The sequence below is a fragment of the Ascidiella aspersa genome, chromosome 7, assembly GCF_963924565.1.
Source record: "Ascidiella aspersa chromosome 7, kaAscAspe10.2, whole genome shotgun sequence".
Classification (NCBI taxonomy): domain Eukaryota; kingdom Metazoa; phylum Chordata; class Ascidiacea; order Phlebobranchia; family Ascidiidae; genus Ascidiella; species Ascidiella aspersa.
Genome location: NC_139453.1, coordinates 16,433,139 through 16,453,708, shown reverse-complemented (window position 1 = coordinate 16,453,708; position 20,570 = coordinate 16,433,139). Strand labels below are relative to the sequence as shown.

The following is a 20,570-nucleotide window of genomic DNA, read 5'->3' as shown; positions in this document are numbered from 1 at the left end:
AGCTAAATCCCTCAATAACGATAGGTCCACAACTAAGCAAAACCTAATAGGTCAACAGCTAAGCTAAATCCCTCAATAACGATAGGTCCACAAAATGGCAAACCGTAGTCGTAACTCCTACATCGATAGAACTGGCACACAAATACCAACATTGACAAATTGGGTTACAGAGTTAGTTCCTTTACATTCCGCAATCACCCCACGATAAAACAATAAACCGTCGCTTTTATAGAACGAAAAGTGCCTTTTGAACGCGGTCACGCAGACCATAAACATAATGCATGCTAATTCAATGTATGGGGCGCATTTGAAAAAAAATGTTAATGGCCGGAAAGCATTTAGCGACTATTCACTACGGACATTTTTTGACGTAATACCTCAAATCAAGGGTGGCTAACAGAGGAAAGCACCGACTTTTCTGGCAGGGGATGGTATTTTTGGATTTTATATTGTTAAGCATCGAGTAGACAAATATACGTTTTTATTTAAAAAAAGACTGTTTAATACATCGGATAAGAAAAACAGCGATACAATATATAAGGTGTTTTTAAAAAGGAGGGACATATCTATACAATTATAAGTAATAGGCACTGCAGCATTGCACAAGCACATGGTATACTAATTGGATAATGAGAGTTGTTTATGTCAAGAGAAGGGCCCTTCCAACATAGTGAGGTTGGATACAAATAAAACCAAAAACTAACGCTGTAAAAGTGGGCCTATAATATGCTTGGTAAATAGTAGATAGATATTTTTGAATTATTCCTGGACGTGAAATGCAAAATAAAACAAAAAGTAATAAATTAGAAAGTTTAATTAATGCGGAAAAATCGTGTTGTTGTTTATATTATGACAAGAAACAAATCAAATTGCCATTTGCGAAATTAAAGAAAGGTGTGACAGTCAAAAAATAGTATCAAATATCACAAAAACATATTTTTTAATTTTTTTTTTTCAATTTATAAGTATAGAAAAACAATAGATTTAATATAATTGGCTACACTAAAAACAAAACAAAAAACCTACAGTAATCCACAATGAATATAAACAACACGCTATGTCTTGTTCTATTTGGATTGTTTAACAAGGCAGTTGAAGAACTGAATTTTTTCAGCAACAGAAGCCCAGAAACTTTGTTTAATAAATGCATACTTCATACAAATAAAAGTGCACAATTAACAAAATTTAAAATACAGTAAAAATCGTAAACATAAAAAACAGTGGTTAATATCTTACTGTAGTATCGAACAAAAAGTTTTTGAACTTCAAAAAGTTGTATTATTAAAAAGTACCTTTGTTGTTGTATCCCAATGGATTTGAAAAGCACCCGATAAAAAAGTAAAAAAAAGCCTTTTTTACCTTTTTTTAAGTATAATTTTATCACACGATGGATTGGGCTGTCAAACGGTTAAACATTTACACATTTAAACGACAAACTAAAAGTGATGCTGAGCCTTAACACGCTATATATAAATATTGCAAATAATAGCAAGAATGTAGTTACATAGTAAGTACTATGATAATATTTTTAAAAAAGTCTGTTCGTGAAGAACATAGAGGAACTACAACACAACAGGAGGTGTATCTATCGAATCAAAAAATACCCCGTGGAGATACCTGTAGTGGGAATAAGAAAGTGGATGCAGTCGTAAATGCTTACATGTCAGTTTCGCGGTATGATTTTGACACTGGATGCGGGCCAACAGTTAATTGTTGATCTGTCACAACAATACGACTTGTGTCCGTCGGAAAACTGCGACGTTCTGAATTGTAAGATCGTGCTGGTCTCAAGGTGACAGCAGGCACTGTCTCACTTTTGTGCATTGTTGTCGGGGTCTGATGATCGGCAGAGCGACTGTACATATCCATGGGGTAACTAATCTTTCGTTGGCCAACAATGCGTTTGGGGATAGAAACAGCGTCTTTAGGTAGTTTTCGAATAGGTTTCTTTTTTTTCGGTGGCAGGGGAGGTGGGTAAATGCTCGTGTCGTTCTGATGATATTGAAGTTGATTCAACATTAAGGCACTGTCGTAACTTGGTGGACCACCGATCTCCGATGCTTGCCTGGTTACATAACATAAGTAGTTTCTGAATCGCAGATAAAATTTCCTTAGGCGAAAAACTTAAAATTATATTTGAACGACACAGGTCAGCAACAGAGAGGTAGCTGTATCTATTGCTTTGTACTACGTTAATACGAAAAGGACAAAATGTTTATAATATCAAACATACTATATTTATAAAAATGTTTGTACGATTTACTTACGCATAGTTGCTGGACCAATACAATCTGGCACCTGGATCCACGACCTAACAACATATACAAAAAAGGTTTAGATGTTCCATACATGTCAGTAAAACGTAGTGTTGTCTAATCACTAAACTGAAAGAACTATTTTTGTTCAGACAGTGTTTTCCTCAACCCACTTAGAAGGCAGCGGATGCTCTTTAACAGGGGTGGTCAACATAATGTGCATGCGCCAACACAACAAAGGAATATTACCAGGCACAAGCAATAAGCCCGAAATTTAGAATAACCCATTGTGAAAATAAAAGCACAGTTCGAAATAGGATCCATACCTAACTCTCTGAACAAGGTCTAAATCGGAACAATACCCATACAGTATGTACCCGATCATAAGAACTATCGCAACTTAGTGTAGTAACGTGTATAAGTTGTTACCTGTGGCTGTACGGTCCCATGGTCGACTTCGATGCGTTCCTCGCAAACCTTCTTGGGAAAGTAAAGCTCAGCAGTAAGTCTAGTGGTGATCGAGGGTATCTGCTTCTTGTTGTTCATTTCACTTTTAATTGATGACGAACTGAAATCGTATGCGGTCATCCTGTTCACACGGGTCAGTAGCTGTCAACGATAAAAATATGTCAAAATTTGAAACCTGTTTTACACTTTGTACATTTCATGGTCATTTTGCCGACGATTACTACTTTGTTCTCATAAAAACATGATGGTAAATCTTGTTCTTTTGTATAAGTTAATCAACGCCGGCTATAGGTACAAGGTTTTTTAAATATTTGATATACCCTCTAGTCTACTACACATAGAACAATAAACATTTAAACATTTTTATCAAAGGCTTCCACGTGTGTCAGCCAAAATTTTAGAAGTGGCTCGTTGAACTAGTTACGTACTTAATATTATGCAAGTTATGACAGCAGCAACTATTTCTTACTATGCGTTTGTTTGAATATTGCGATGAAAAAAGTCGTAGAACATAAGTCATACGGTTTTAAACAATCTTGAAAATATGCTTGTTATATTAAATTATACGAAGCGAGTTTTCCAATAATCTATTAGTCCGCTGCTAGAAATACGACGTTAAAATATAAAGCTTCGCCGCTCAATTTACCTTAGCGCGAAGGAACTTTTAGTATACGATACTTTTTGGTTCATTTTTATCATTTACCGTACACAAAGCAGTTTCAGAGTTGCAGGAGTACTCTATAATATTAAATGTTACTATATCACAACTTGTGCAACAACGTACAAAAGAGATAAAATTGCAAACCCGTTGTTGCAACTATATTTTTGATCGTGAAAAAGACTCAATTGCTATACTTTAGAATAGTGGTAAAAAAAATCAAAAAACTCTTTTTAAACAAAGCATTGTGCGACGCGTCCAATAGGTTTTCAATAATAACAATCTCGTATCAAAATCTAGAGATTATACATTTTATTCATTGCCATTTGATGAGAAAGCTAACAACAAATATTCTGCATAGTTAAATATTTTTGTATGTGTATTTTCGAAAACCATGAAAAAATCATGGTCCCCAAGCTCTTTTGACAACTTTTAACTCGTAAAAAACAATTTTGCGCAACGTTTTAAGCAAAACAAAATACCGAGCCTCATCTGTGCGCATTTGGTACTTAGGTTAGTTATTTTTTTAGAAAATGAATGAGGCAAGCAAAGCTGAAATTATTTTAGTTATATTTCAGTGTGAGATTTATCAGGAAATTTTCTGAGTGACATTCGTGAAGACAATTTTCAGACAAATCATAAACAAATGTCAAGATAAACACTTCGAAAACCATTTTTTGTGACGAAAAAAGTAGAGTTTTGAGATAATTTCATGCATTTTAACAAACCAGATTTTCAAATGTAGTAAGCTTCCTTATAAGCACTATTATCTCCTTCAAGTTTACTGATATTTATTTGTCACCTGAGGAATATATCTGAGTAGTTTTACTTCATTCGAGCCGAAATATCTTATGACTCCAGTAATATTTCGCTAATTAACATATATCCCACGAATTGTTTTAACGCACATTTGGGCCTTTATTTAAAAAGGTTGGACGCCTATGTTTTAAATATATGCCGACAAAACGATTGCGTTTTAAACATACCTGCATGATTTCTTTGTTGTGTCCCCATTTGTTAAGACACATACAAAGGTTTTGGATAAAGATTGATCCGTTGCATTCATTTCTCCAGGAGTAATAATCTTTAAGGTAAAATACTAATTTAAAATATCAACTGAGTTACTACAGCTTTTTTAGTTTAATCTGGCAAAAAAGTAATTTTTAATAGTACTAAAACATGATACCATTTCACTTTTTGTAGCATTATACCTTCTACGGTCGACTGGCCGATAAGAAAGTCTGCTTCGACGGGAATTGTGTGAATCTCCATCCCACCGTCGACCTGATCGCCACCAGGAGTCGCCTTCCCATCCACTGCGTCACGGCTCACCAATTTTGTTTGGAAGCCACGGTCCAATACGAAACCACGACACGCCTTTTTGTAAACATACGCAATTCGGAATTATCATAAATGCGAGTAGGTTTTCACGGTTTACTTCAGATGTGACCAAACTGCTGCCGCTGGGCCGCACCACCCGGCCCGCCAGATGCATACATCTATTTTAATTTTTGTTTTTTTAATAAGGGTAACGCTGTTCACTTTACGATGAAACCGGAGTTCTATTTTCAACTTTTTCCAGAGTTACAATTTAAAGCACGAAAAAAGGTTCGCTGAACTAGTTTTCTAACAATAATTTATTTACACTTTGCAAATCGCGCGAATGAATTTTCATTTTTGGTGATTTATATTACGTTGAGCTGTGGAGATCTTTTTCATTTTCACGCTTCGCTCTACGTCTTTACGCTTTGTTCTATCTACACTTCTACAGTATAAACATATAGTTTTGAGATCCGTGTTGTATACCTTGCTACATCAGGAAGCACCTGGTTACCTCTAAAATAATGGTGGGGCACAGTAGCTAAGCATGCTAGATATACTTTTATTATCTCGACGTTTCTGATAAGCGGAGAAAAAAATAAGAAATTAGAGTTCAATATTGTACTAATTCCAAAATATGAAAACAACCAGCACAGCCTTGGGTAAAAAAAATAGAACTGATATATGACACGATTATTAAATTGAGCTACTAAACATCCCAGAATAATAAAGACTTTGGTTTTGAAAAAAAATCCAACATAAAGCAGCTACAGCGACAAACTGACGACGATCTTTCCGAAATAAACTTCTGCCATCTTAAGCCAACCTATTATGTCATTACAATGAGACAAAAGCATCATGGGTAATATGGTTCATTAGTACACACAAAATAAAACTTAAATTTATCATTACCGCACTATTTTTTGAAAATCGTAATAGGTTTTCTGTGCAGGCATACATACATCTATGTCTGTGGTGGCCTTTCCGGCATGAACGCTTTGCAAAACTAACCTAGTTTAATATATCGAGATCTGTACGATCTTTTTGCACAACCAATTCGTTAAAACACTTAAGATAAATGGATATTTATTCATAATAGGCTAAATAGATAACATTATGAACATTTGCGCACGAGTTGGACTGAGCATAACACGTTTATTTAATTTACTTATTTTATAAACTCATGCTGACAACGTAATTTTGTGAGGCCATCTTTAAAAATGTTCACATTGCAAAACATAAAAGCTGAATTCATACCTGGGTGAGTAAAAAAATACTTAAAATGGGACTACCGAAAGATTTAACTTTTTGAAAAGGGTACTCCTGGTCAAGATGGTGAAAAACGGTAATTGCATTTGCATAAAAACATTTTAAAGTAAAGCCCTTACCTGCACAAAAAAAAGCTTGGGCTTGGATGCTAGTGAAGGACACTTATCTGGCCGAAAACAAGAGGTGAGATCTTTGAGCTTAAAACTGTCATCTTTTGCGTATAAAACATCACCTTCGCCACCGTGCGTAAGAACACAGCACACGAAACAATCATAGTCTGTGTGATCATGCATTGCGACTGTAAAGAAAATACATTATTTCCTGTTTTGTTATGTGATTAACATTAACAAGGCAACCTGAAAATGAATACCAAAAGCCAAATAGGTCGAGTAAATTAACATTATTATAATAAAGATTATCGATACAAACTTTTATTAACACAAGTTAATAACTGAGATCAATTCAATCCATACTTAAAAAGTAAAACTTTTTTTTTTTTCAAAATCAAACTTATTGGTGAAATCCTTAGGCAAATATCTGCACACTTCTGTTTTTTATTAACCATGTGTTCTTTATTCCTCGTTAATCGATTTACTCGGGTTTGACAATAAAAATTGCATATCCGACGCCATGCATATTGCATAGTGTACCTAAAAACTTTCCCAAAAAATAAATTATACAAATTAAAATTGTTATTACTTTGCTCAATCCAGTCACTCATTTCTTGTTTGGATAGGTCGTCGAACACTCGGACGTATTCAAAGCCAAGGTTTTTCGCCGTGTTTTCTAGATTAGCTGCGTCTTTTTCTGTGCCTTTGCGGGGCGCCATTTTAAGATGTGGATCAAAATTCTGCAGAAAAAACATCTAACATTCTAATACTGTGTCAAAGGCATTTAAAATAAACTATTTCAACTCAGAAGGCAATATTTAGTTTTCGTTTCCAAGAACAGAAGACAAAAGGGCAATGAAACCGATTGATTGTATAGATCAGAGGTTCCCAACGTGGGCGGTACCGCCCCCTTGTGGGCGTTGGCGAGTTACAAGGGGGCGTTTTGGGTCTGTTTCTAATTTGGGGGGCGCTGAATGCACATAAGGGGGCGTTACATCAAAGTACTTATAGGCTAAATTTTATAAAAAGTTTACATAAAAATAGTAACAAACAGGACTGTAGGTAACTTTTAACCTTAAATGGCAACTTTTGTACTGCGAACTTGTAGTAGTTTTCCGACCATTGTTACGTAATAATTGACTTTCTTATGTAAAGTTATTGGTTGTTGTTGCGTTTCACAGTTATATACGCGGCAAAATGTTTGTATATTTAAAGCAGGGGTCGCCAACTTACGGCCCGCCACCTCTTTGACAACTTGACGAGTCCATTTTAAATACTTTTTGACGATTTTAACTTAGTACGGGCAAAAAATTTTCGCGCTTCGCGCCAATGATCTTTCTACGTCCAGTTTGTTTACGTTTTAATGCTGTCTTTGAAATAGATTAGCGCTTTTTTACTGCTGCGGACAAAAGGAAAACGTATTCAAAAGTATTAGACATATATTTTTTAACATTTTTTAATTTTTTTCGGCAATGTAATAAATACTAGCACGAAATTTAAAAGAAATGTTGGTATACCCCAAAAATATTGCGCTCGCTTCGCTCGCCAGGTGCGCCAGGACTTAAAGAGCTTAACAAACACTGAATTACACTATCTATAAACACTAAGGTTATCGCGTTTCCTCAAACTAGCTTTATTACACTTTTCATTAGTAGTATGGATGAAAAAAATCCGAGGTCCGCCTGATTCACAGTTGTTCTAACATTCCAATAACACAATTCTTAGTTAACATTTTGTGCGGCCCACAGAGACCTTTCTGAGTTTGATTGGCGCCCGTGACAAGAAAAGGTTGCCGACCCCTGGTAGTATTGGCGCAGAAAGTTGAATATTTCCTCGTAATGACATAACCTGGTGAATTAATGTATCCATAAATTCCTATAGTGAATGTATGTTAGACAACCTAAAATATTACGGACAGCTTATCGAAACAAAAGTGCAGACAATATGATGTTAGACAACGATTAATATGATACTTTACTGTAAAGCAAGATGAGGGGGGCGATATGAAATAATATTTAGCCCAAGGGGGCACTAGTGTCAAAAAGGTTGGGAAACACTGGTATAGATTGTATATAAACACTATTAGTCTCTGTTATATTGTTAGAATATTGGTCAGAGCTCGGTAATGCTTAAAAATTCCCCTGTCAGTATGATTATAAAACGGCCCAGCAATGACAACAGTAATGCTTTAAAAGAGTGTCTTTCAATATTTTTCTAGTGTGCCACGACAGATTCATCATGTGTGCCGCTAAACTTTTTAAATATTGGAAAATAATTCTTGTACTTGTACTACATACATTTAATGATCGTCTTTAAAACATAGTATTTCGCCTTTTTGTGAATCTGAATTGCCATATATTGGAGTTAGGATGGGTAAAAACGTGAACAAGCCAAATGATTAAACTAGCAAAACAAGTCAAAGGACAGACAGGAAATTACAGTTATCCGCACATTCAAACCCTATAGAATCTACTCGACAAACAGACCTATGACGTAATATATATGTCGCAATAGTAAATTTAAAGTTACTTCCAATCGCCAGATTTAACGAAATAATTAATTGCTCACATTTAATGTACGGTTGACAAAATTTTATAAACAAATAAATGATGACTTACGTAAAATAATAATCGTTAATTTTGCTTAAATGTTATGTGGAAAATGATTGTTGTGATTAATATACTTTCGCGAAATAATTTAAACAATATCACTTTCTACATCACTTTCATAATATTCTCAGCCATTGCAATGATCTACAGTCTACACCACAAATCAATAGCAGTGCAACAAACATCACGTTGCGCCACAAGCTGCAACAGCAGTTAAAAAGGGAAAGAACCGTTTTGGAAAAGACTATCGTTTTACTATAGTGAAGAAAGGCAACTAAATTTACACATTTACTTATTGTCTGAACTCAACCAAAAAATAACAGACAGGTTTGAAATGTTTTGCAAAAAAATTGAACAACCCTGAACAACCCGCTTTTGTCGATTTGTGTTGAGTTAACTGACATCACCCTAGGCCCTAGGGGGTGTTTAAAGTTCAATATCGCATGTAGGGTGTCATTTATATCACGCAATTGGAACCGATAAAATTATGTCATTATTTGTATCCACAAACGTGACAAGTTTGTATGGTGGGCGCTGTTGTAAGGTTTGGTTATTCAATATAACGTCATCATATTTTCACGCGCCCAAATATATTATTGATTGCGACACCTTTCGCACTCTTAGGTTTGCGAGCCAATCAAATGTCATTGGCCTAGCAGCTATTTAAAAAACAGGTGCAGGGATTTTGCAATTTCCTTAGAAAGCCATGTTCCAAACGTAATATTTCATTAGTGGAACGCTGATCTCTGACAAAGTAAATTATAGGGTTTCTTCTTGTCAACCGCACTTCCCTCCATTGTATTATAAAGAGTAAGTTATTAAATAAACTTATTTGAATTCGATATCCTGGATTCATTATTTTACATTTAAAACAAATAAAGAACTAGATTCTAAATAGAAAAAAATCGGTATTTTACTTGAAATATCACTATTTGTCGTCATGTTAAGGATGTTAGTATTCTTTTGGCTGCAGGGCTATAAGAACTAAAAAAATAATATTGACATAAAATATCGTATTTTACCATATATAGTTGTGCTCCTTAATATGTCAAAACATTAACACTAACGTAACATAAATTTACAGTGTTATGACAATTCCTAATAAAGCGTCCATAAACAAAGTTTAAGAAATCAACATTGAATATAGGTTAGTAATTCAATTCGACTTGGTTAATCATAAACTAAAAAGGCGGCCAGCAAAAAGTAAACTATGACGCTGCTGTATGAGGGAAGCATATGAATCTACTAAAATTATCATAATTAAGCACACATATTACAATAAAAGCGAAGTGAAAAAAAAACACAAGAAACAGGAAAAAACAGAAAAATTATAGGTTTTAGGTTTTAACTTTCAAACACGTGGTTTTCGCTCTGAAACGTCTCAAAACAATGATTGCAACACGATGACGCAACATATTGGTTGTTCACAAATAAAAGGTGGAGACAAAGGACAATTAATGTCTAATTTTCAAATACTTGTTCACTACTTAAACTACATTTTTAATTACTTTTCAGATACAAAATGGAATTTATGAAGGAAACCTTTAAGACTTTACAACAAGAATTAATTTTTTTCAGCTTTTGTTATCTCATATTGCACATAATCCTAAAAATGTTCTGCTCTCAAAGTAACATATTGGGCAGTGGTTACCAACCGAGTGCAAAGGGTGATAAAGGATGTTTCCCATTTCTGGAATTGCAATATGGGCTCTACTGGTAAGCATCTTGAAACAATTTTTGTGTTTGTTTGGGTGCAACAGGAGGGGCTGTAAGAACGACAAGATCGGGAACCACTGATACAGCCTTGATGTTAAAAAAATACAGTCAAACAAACCTGTTGGTTTAAAATAATGAAACAGCCTCTTTCCGGATGATTCATATCATACTGGAACTCTTTGTCTATAGCTAGAGAAGAAGGATTAATGGGCACAGCCCCACTTGTTTGATGTTGGAATGTGGGCCTGGTTTGATCTTCCCAAGTTGGATTGATTTCACCTCCTGCATCCAGCATGTCCACTCCTTTGCTGCTTTCACTGTGAACATCTCTGCAAATTTGTAGTGCTTAAGTTTTGTAACATGGACCCTTATGTTTAGTAGTGCAGTAGGCATTCATGACACTCTGGTCAGAATGGTAATTATATTTAATAAAAGCATTAAAAAAATCTTTATTTTAGACAGCATCCTACATTGAAACCTATAATTTCAATTTATAGTGATTTGTTGTAAAACTCAGTGAAATAGAAAAAAGGCATAATTTTAGAGGAATATCAACCAATATAGTTGCCACTATATCTATACATGTTTCTCTCTATAGAAGTGATTCCTATACTTTTTTAGCTATATTTACACCTAAAAGAAAATGCTGCTTCCCCTTCACACAAATGCAAAAATAATAAGACAGTAATATCCCAAGCATACATAGCAATGTTTTATAATGTATCGTACAAGATCTACTTTCGCTATGTGTTGGCAATAAGAAAACTACTCCATATCTAAATTTAGAGTATGAACTGGTGTGCAATTGTGAAACATAAAATGAAGTTAATCACACTGAACAACAAAAATTGTAGTGAATTTGTTTCAGTTGGTTTACAAGGAAACTTGACATATTGGGCACATTAAAGATTGGCTTTGTTGGCTCTAAGCTGAATGACTACACCAAAATCACTAACATTTTACATGAAGCACAAAAAGCATACATTCCAGTTATCTTGTTTTTTAATGAGAAACATATTAGGCTTGATACAATAGCCGGATTACAAAGCGGTATTGATTTACTAAAAAGGAGAAAATTCCTAAATCAGATAATTTGTGAGTCCACGCGCAGCATTTACCTTTGAGGGACGCAATAAAAAAAAACAAGAGTTTATGCCAAATATGCTTGTCAGAAGACTGGCAAGATCCCTACCTGTTCGTTAACCCTTACAAACACAAAAGGCAATCTAGTATATTGGGTTGTGATTGTAGAATTTGGGTGTGATTTGAGCAGACAAAATATTGGATCCTAGTATGTTTTTATTTAATTTTGTAACTTCTATTTGAGGGGGATTGGTCATAATAAAGTTTAATACACACTAATTAAAAAACAGCAATTTATTGCTAAACAGTTCGCTCAGAATGCTCACATATATATCTTGCAACAAAAAAATCACAAATGGCTGAAATTCTAAAAATTGCGCACATTACAAAACTAGTTAAAATACGTAATAGAAATACCATGTTTAGCCATTACCTTTTGTTTGGTGATATAGTAAGTACAATGCAACACAACGAACAACATATTCTGTTCGACTTCTAAACATTGTTATGCTTCATATAGTTTATTACAAAGATGATCTGCTATTCATTCAAATAGTATGCCAAGAAGAATATAAAGTTACTATATCAGTTTCAGTTCCTCTATAATAAGCAGAACTAGATTTAAATGATTCAGGGTGATTTGTCATGCTCAGTTGACAGTTTAACATTGAAAAAAAATTTTTTCTAAATACTGCTGATGTAAACTTGTCTAAAAAAGCTTGTTGTTATTGCAACAGTTTATTTACTTAATATGTTGAATTTGAACAATGAATATAGTAAACAGGCTACAGATATGATTGCTATTGCAATTAATTTGTTTGTTGTTTTGTGCTGCTCATAAATAAGTAAGAAATGGATACTAACTTTGTTATAAAATTAAAATCCCGTTGATATTTTAAATTTTGCCTGCCTTTATAAACTGTTGCACAACCCTGACTTGAAATATAAGAATGCTTTGCAAACACCAAACATTTAACTTTACTCTACAAAAAGTAGCAATCAGGTAGTATTTTTAAAATAAGGTAACATTTCTTTAATTGTAGAAGGGTATGCTGAATAAGTAATTTACTTCATAAAATATAATAACTTTTTGTTATTGAACTAATCTTTAATGTAGAACCACAGTATTCACTCACAACATAAAATGCTTAATTGAGTTTGATGCATGAGTAAGCTTAAACTCAAAACCGTCTTGGTCATCTTCTTCACTGTCACTATCTTGGAATACTTCTGAGAGTGAAACAACATAATCTTGCCTAAAAAAACAGGCTTTATTAACATTTTTTACACTAAAGTATAAGCTTAAAAAAATTAATATGTAATCTCAGTTTAAATTTTAAACAACATATTTTATACTTACTTCAATGGCAAGTCACCAAGAAGAAGTTCACCCGCTGATCTCTTAGGAGATGTGGGTCTACGAGGTATTTTTCCCATAATTAAGTTTCCTGAATACATAACCTTTAATGTTTTTAAAATGCAGTGATTTAAAACAAAACCTCCAATTGCAACAAACCTGCAGACAGTTTTGTTGATGAATCTTTAGTTGCAGGAATCAATAAAGTTGTTGTATCTATAAAATGATAAACAACATTTATATCAAATCTAATAATAAGTTTTAAATATAGTAGTAAAAATCAGTTTTTGAGATTTTATTGTACTAGATTTACAAAATCGGTTGAATAATTCAGCTGCGATATTATTGTAAAATGAAACAATAATACCTTATATCTTAAAATAAATTGAAAAAAAATTAAATCATAATAATATTAGAAGCAAACAAATAAATCAAGTAACAAAATTTACATAATTTAAAAACACAAACATTTACAGTTGTTTTATCTGTTAAATTTGTGTGTAATGACATTTAAGGAATGTGTTACAATTGCAAAATCAGCAAATTCCTCTATCGCCATTTTCTATCACTCTATAAAGGGATTCTCAAAAAAGCCCTGTGAACTAATTTTAGGGGTCTATAAATGCCTACTGTAATTATTATTTTAGTGTATTTTTTCAAAATGGGATAAATTTTCCCAAACAAAGTATAATAAAAAAAAATGCTTTTCTGACTTCATCTGGAATGTGATCAGCCTTCATTTTAATTAAAAATTTTATTACCTGAAAGTTTCTTTGATGTATGACATCCTTTTATATAATTTTATCCTAACCATGTGTCAACCAAAAATGTTTTTTTTTTAAGTTTAGGAAAGCCTGTTGTAAAAATACCTGATGTAGGTGGATGGTCATCTTTTTCTAATAAAATGGAGGTATCACCAAAACCAAATATGTCAGCATCGAGAGTGTCATGTCCAAATCCAAGCTGAAAACAATCAAATGTATACACAGTCGCCTAATTGGGGTAGTTTTATACTTACTGGTATATCAACGGCGTCTTCCATCAAGGCTGAAAAAACAAACTCCAATGTTGATGGGAAAATCAACTATTTAAAATATTTTTGCACTGCAAAAGTAAAGAGATACAATTAATCTTAACCAAAAAACATTGAAAACATATATGTAAAGGTAATTCTGAAAAATAGAACATCGATTTACTAAGGTATTATGTGTTCAAAAATCAGTTTGGTCTAAATTCTAGACGATAAACAAGGCTAAATTAAGAAGTAAGTAAGTTAATAAAAGAAGAGTTAGCATTATTATTATTATATTTATTTTCTACATATTTATGCATTCCTTGAACTTTCAACTTTGTCACCTCGTTTTGTGAGTGTTAAAATAAATCTGGTAGGATTCTAGACCAGCGCCGCTAGGGTTTCTCTCCGGGAATTTTTCGACAAGAAATCCACGGGATTTCCCGTGAAATCACGAGCCAGATTCCCATTAAGTTTTTTTATAATCCGGTTTTTAGGCAACATAGCAAACCTTAAAAAAATTGTCAATTTGGACTGATATAAAGAAAAAAAATTACCAAACCTATTAAAGTTTATGCGTGAGTTGCTTTATTTGCCGGGTTAGAAAGGCCTGCGCGGGAGATTTATGGTTTTATCCCCCGGGCAGTATCCGCCTCAGTCGCGGTCATAGCCGCGTATTTTATGTAAAATCAACGTAAAATTGATTTTGGTAACGCTATCGGTTTTTAGCATAGTACTCCATTTTCTGCTGTGCAAATTTTAGAAATAACGTTATTACAGCGGCGCAAATTTGGGCGAAAATGTTATAAAAATGTCAATTTCAAGCTGCAAAATCGTCTCCCCGCGCAAAATCCAAAGTATCCAACCTAGTTTATTTGCACTTACCAGCAAAAACAGCCATAAAATTGCGCCCTGCAAGCATTTGCTTTCTAAATAAAAACAAATAAGGGTGCAGTCTTTAATACTGGTCTTTTAAAAGATTGCACAACCAATACTACAGAACATAAATAAGCTTATTTTTAAATGTATTAAATGTTTAGAGCTAATATAAAGTAATTTTAAACATCATAATGACGTAATTAGGACACGAAAATTTCGTCAGGATTCCCGGGAATTTTCCTTTTTCAATCTAGTTTCCCGGGAGTGAAAAAAAACGGCAAAAAAGAGGAACCCTAAGCGCCACCAAAATAAATACCCTGACGCTGGCCTAGAATCCTACAACGCACATTATTATTTGGGTTAAGGTATGGGTTAGTGTTTGAATAAGTCAAGTATTATTGTTAAATAATAAATATAATAATAATCCCTTTTTTAGTTTTCCAAAGAAAAGCCTGATTACACCAGAGGCCTACCTTCAATTTTGCTTCACGCTTTTCTTCTATCAACAATGAGAAAGAAGCGCACACAATCAACTTTTCCAAATTTATATAGAAATCGCTATTAGCTCAGCAACCGAATATCACTTTAAAGTTCACTGTGACACACAACAAAGGCTTGGAATTGAAAGGCAAAATGCTAAATATACACCAGTTAGAGAACGAACAAGTATAACTCAGTAGTTCACTATTACATTACGCCTAAGATTATAAACTGTATTGACCTAAACCAGTGTTTCTAAATTTTTTCACGGCGACCCGAATATTAGGCGTAGGCCTAAATATAACATCGAACTTTGGAGACCCATTTCTATTCACTAAAATTTTTATATTTGAACAAAACATAATACAAATATATTAAATAAATTCACAATCAAAATAGCATAACATATTTTTTAATTTGAGCCATGTCTTGTTTCACCCACAGTTTTCTTAAATTTTATAGAAATCTTGCCCTCGAACTATCTTAATAATTTAACCATATGAACTATTGCAGTCGGCGACCCAACCGAATTGAACGGCGACGCAATTTGGGTCGCGACCCATAGGTTTAGAAACACTGACATAAACGAAAGCACACTTTTACTGCTACAGAACACAGGTCAATTAAAGAATACTCTTCTCTTTGGTGCTTCTTAACCAATTAAAATTCACATAAATTTACTAAAAAATGTCACTTATACTTCGTTTAGCCACAGGCAATCAACTAGCATGCAGTATTTTGTCATTTTTCGCGTTGTTTTAGGCCAAGGTCATAGGGAATAACACTTTTATGTAAGTACGAATAAGTAGGGTTTCAAAGAAGTCATTTTGAAATAACTAAAGTAAACACTTTGACCGATGAGTCCAGGTCAAGTCTGTAGCATTTATTAAGTTCTCCTATAGTCGTTAAAAGCCTTTTGTCCGAAACTTAAGGCAAGTCAAGTAATTTTGCCGAAATGACATAAGCATAGCTGGGTGGGCTATTTAGTGGATACAGTTCAAAGCACTGTTACCATCTGCTCAGACCAACAAATAAGCACGCTATATTAGACTAGGGGCACATCCAGGATTCCGGGGGGTGAAATCCAAGCTTTCAGGAATAACGTCATAAAATAAAAACTTAAAAACACCTTTTATGTATGCGCTAAACGTAGTTTAATCGCGCAAAGCGCGAAAAAAATGTGTTTGTTTGCTTGAAATAGGCAAAACCATGTATTTAAGAAGAGACGTGACGCCTTAGGCCAGGGGCACTAAACTTTTTTTATCAAGAGCCAGATAAATGTAAGTGCTAACCATCGGGGGCCAAGTATCACATTTTTTGTCGAACTTAGCCTACTTAACTTAATTAATAAATTTCAGTAAACGAAAAATATAAGAAACTGTACAAAAAAACTGAAGTGAGCTTAGATTGTCCTGCAGTATAAAATGTTATCAAATATTTGTTCTGGATCGCATGCGACAACATTTCAACGGTACTTAAAATTGTTGCCATCGAGTGAGGATCGAAGAACTCAAATTTCACGCATATCTACAAGAAAAGTCGTCGAACGAAGCTCAAAGAAAAGATGTGCCTTAATCTGTACGACCCACCTACAAACGACCGCCTGAAATCTATTGTTTTTGGAACCTGCAAGAAGCTAGCTGTTGGAAGAATTGATCTCGTCGAAAGATACGTCGAAATACGCTCCATATCGTCAGCAAAGCATTTGCTTGGAATACGGAATACTAAATATAAACAAGCGTTGCCGATGAACGTCAGCACCGCTCGGAATTATAGAAACCGCAATTGCACATGGATTTCACAATAACTGATTCTGCCTAGTTTATCAGGCGAAAAGCTATTATACTTTTGAACATATTTAAAAATAAATAAGTAAAATTATCGACTGAAAGGTCTGAAAGTTTCTTTTATGTGACTTTTTGTTAAACCATTATGTATCGCATTTCGCAAATTATGTATAGTCTATATGTATGAAGTCTAAGCTTAAACGTCGATCGCACGATTTTTTGATAAATGTTAAAAGAGCGTAATTTTTATGCTTGGAGCTCAATAGTTTGAAATCAACGCGTTAAACTTGTGAATCACGATTTAATTTTGTTGTGCACGAAATAATTTTGTGTTAAATTTCCGAATTCTTTTAAACATTTGGTACGTTTTTGGGTTTTAGTTTAGGGAACTCTCGTCATGCGCAGCCGCGTTTAGTTAGGTAGTTAAAAAACAAACACGAGTCTAAATACCTCGAAGAAAAGCATAATGATTTTTCCACACGCGAAATATATGCTTCAAAATCATGTAAGTCTATAAACACGAATTAGGGATGAGCCCATTACCTGCCTTTGTTAAAATTAATAGTGAAAAAGCAGAAATTTCAAAGCGTATTTTCTTGTGATGTGTCGTTATTTTAAAACTTACATTGAACGAATTGTGCAAACTAAAAAAATGAAAATTTTTAAGGAAATGTTGCTCAATGTTAAAAATCAATAGACTTTAATTTTGTATTGAATCGCAAAAGATGTAACGTGAGTAATTACAAATTGCAGTAATTAATTGTCTCAAACTTTAAAAATAATCTAAAGCGCCTATATGTATAAATATAAATATATGAAACTATAACCAAAATGTTAATGCCGATCTAGCAAGATTTTGCAAAGACACCATTTTTCACTGAGTGAGGCCTCACCGGCTCATACGAACATCCGTTTAAAGTTAACGCATGTTTTGAAATTCGCAATATTGTCAACAATTCGGTATTTTTAGAATCGAATATGCGTTTGGCCAGTTACGTGTCTTTGTCGATCGAAGGACTTTTGTTTTAGCCATATTGGAACAAAAATGTTATTTCAGTGTATAAGAGAGTCGAGAGAAAAAGCTTAGCTGAAACCGCCCAATTATCACGTGACGCCTACGTATTATAATGTAACAAATAACCATTTTATTGCGTATGTACGTCTTGCCTTCCTTTATACAGATCTCTTCTAACGCCTTTATAAGCTTGCGTTATAAGACTCTTTATCATTAGTATTGTGAATCATTAACATTATGATTATTATGAAGATCCGTATCGAATAAAGTGTTTACTCAAGGTACCAATTGAAGTGCTCGTATGTTAGAAGCAGAGACAATGAACAATTCTATTTGAATAAGTGTCTACATTGTAGTCGTAAGATTGATACGTCGAGGCACAAAAGGCAATTAAATGAGTACTCATTATCAACTACATCTACAAAATACAAAATAAGCACACTAGTGTTTTCTAAGACACTGCATCCAAAAATAAGCACAAATCTTAGAAATAAGCAGGGTATGGCAACCCTGCACATAGGCCTAGATAGGGAGAAATGTAAATATGCAAAAACGGTTTTAAAAAAGTTAATTCTTAACAAGCGAAACAAACAATTTACAATTGCAATTACAAATTCCGATGCTGGCTATCGCCACCAAGCGCGGATCTAGTTTTTTGGGGGCGGTGAGAACAGAACAATGTTTTTCAGAGATGACATCGCAAAGTTACGTCAAAGCTTGATATCACAAAGTTACGTCAAAGCATGACATCACAAAGTTTCATATAAACGTAACGTCATAAAATAACAACTAACATTCGATATCGTGCACAATATGCAAATGAATCTTAGTTTAAGTACACTTAAGGAGATGACTTATGATAACTTTGTAAAGACGAAGAAGCGACATTTTTTACTGCAGATGACTGCAATAATTATTACCACAACGCTGTTATGGCAGAAATTTCTTAACCGGAATATTATTCCCGCTTACTTTAATACCTGAATATTGGGTTGTAACGTATTATTCGGGTAAGAGGGTATAAGTAGGAGATTAATAAAAACACTGCAAAACCCCGGGGTTTAAGAACCCTTGCCAAGGCGCGAACTAAAATACTCGCAACATGGCAGTAAATTAAAAAGACTGCATCGCTGTGCACCACTATATGTGCGTATTTGGTATGCGAATTGTCGTGCACAGAAAATGGGTAATACTAATTTAAGGAATGATGAATGGTCGGAATGGTCGGAACGCTCACTAATTTAAGTGTTACCCCGTTAAAACAATTATTAAACCAACGCACAATATTTGAGTTAGGGTGGGGGTTAGCGTTTGGGTGGTGGTGGGTCAAGTGTTATTATATTTAATAATAATACTGTGAGCGTTCCGACCATTCCGACCATTCCGACCATTCATCATTCCGTAAATTAGTGTTACCCCAGAAAATCTCCGTTTCCACACATTTTGTTTTCCTTGTATGCGTGCAGATATTAAGTCAGCATTGTAACCAGCTAATACCAAATAAACAGTCGCCTTTGCGCTATTCCGTCGCTGATTCCCGTTGAATTGTCGAGGAAGTTTGTTCAGTTTCGATTTACCGGAATTATAAAGTACGGTGGTCAGTACTCCCCCCATTGAAACATGCAGGAGCAGACAGAGTAGTTTGTTCTCGTCTGGGTGGGCGATCTCTCTCAGGTAAAGTAAAACATACTAGAAGTGCTATATACTCATCGTTTCCTTGGGCAAGTAGGCTATTTCCCAATTTAATACTAAATCGCACTAAACATTAAAAGAAAAGAAAATTGTTGGACTAATGGCGTTGTCTGTGCGATGTTAAGTAATTACGGTTACGAAAATGGCAATAATTTCTGTAGCTGAATTTTGCAGTATATAAAGAAACACAAGAAAGAGATTATACCTATAACCGCCAGGTAGCGAAAGAGAGCGTGTATACGCACTCTCACCAAAGGCTATAGTCGTCAGCCCGGTAATTGACTCGTTCTGTAACATGTTATCAAATCACTTAGCGCAAGACTATGCGCATGAATGTTCTTGAATTTTTCTAAAATGAGCTATACGCTTGACGTCCTTAGTTTGCATTCAGGAAACGAATTTGAAGACTACATGTTGTTGTGTGTTGTGTGCCCGATTTTAATTCCAAAGATGCAAAATTAAAAAAAGCCTACCAATACTCGAACCTTATAAATACTATATTGTACAATAAAATGCCAGAGTGTATTGGACCTAAACGAAGCCAAAGCTGGGATAAGAATACCAAGAAATATCGTGAACTTTTTTATGTTGTTCTTTTTCTTTTCTTTGGTCGCTTGTTTATTTTATTTTTACTTCCTATTAGATTGCGCCTTCTTTGTATCGCTTTATCGCCAATAAATATTTCTATGAACTGTTAAAAAGACCACCCTTTAATATCTCTTTAATAGTTTCAACATTGGGGAGTCTACCGTGTTGACCTTTTACTGTTCACCGTTCAGGTTTAGTTGGAATTGCGACTCTTAGGGTTAATAAAAGCTCACGGTAAACCTAAAACTGTTAGTCCATAAAATGAACATTGA

General features: G+C 34.2%; 1 protein-coding gene across 1 annotated transcript; it reads right to left on the bottom strand.

Moving 5' to 3' along the window:
• Nucleotides 1–83: 83 nt before the first annotated feature.
• On the bottom strand, nt 84–13,887 carry LOC146138056 (uncharacterized). The gene is made up of 13 exons (XM_083394507.1): nt 13,864–13,887; nt 13,715–13,808; nt 13,005–13,061; nt 12,849–12,936; nt 12,625–12,744; nt 10,524–10,722; nt 6,670–6,820; nt 6,090–6,268; nt 4,593–4,758; nt 4,368–4,465; nt 2,685–2,864; nt 2,268–2,311; nt 84–2,065 (listed from the first exon to the last, which is right to left on the bottom strand). The coding sequence occupies exons 1-13, from the start codon at nt 13,885–13,887 to the stop codon at nt 1,657–1,659; spliced, it is 1,809 nt and encodes a 602-aa protein (XP_083250633.1). The 3' UTR covers nt 84–1,656.
• Nucleotides 13,888–20,570: the final 6,683 nt, after the last annotated feature.

Excerpts from the sequence above, each read along its gene's own strand:
- LOC146138056 (XM_083394507.1), bottom strand. The coding sequence starts at position 13,887 with ATGGAAGACGCCGTTGATATACCA. Across the intron at positions 12,937-13,004 it reads ATCAACAAAACTGTCTGCAG|GAAACTTAATTATGGGAAAA; the intron begins GTTTGTTGCAAT and ends TTATGTATTCAG. Across the intron at positions 4,466-4,592 it reads CGGCCAGTCGACCGTAGAAG|ATTATTACTCCTGGAGAAAT; the intron begins GTATAATGCTAC and ends TTTACCTTAAAG.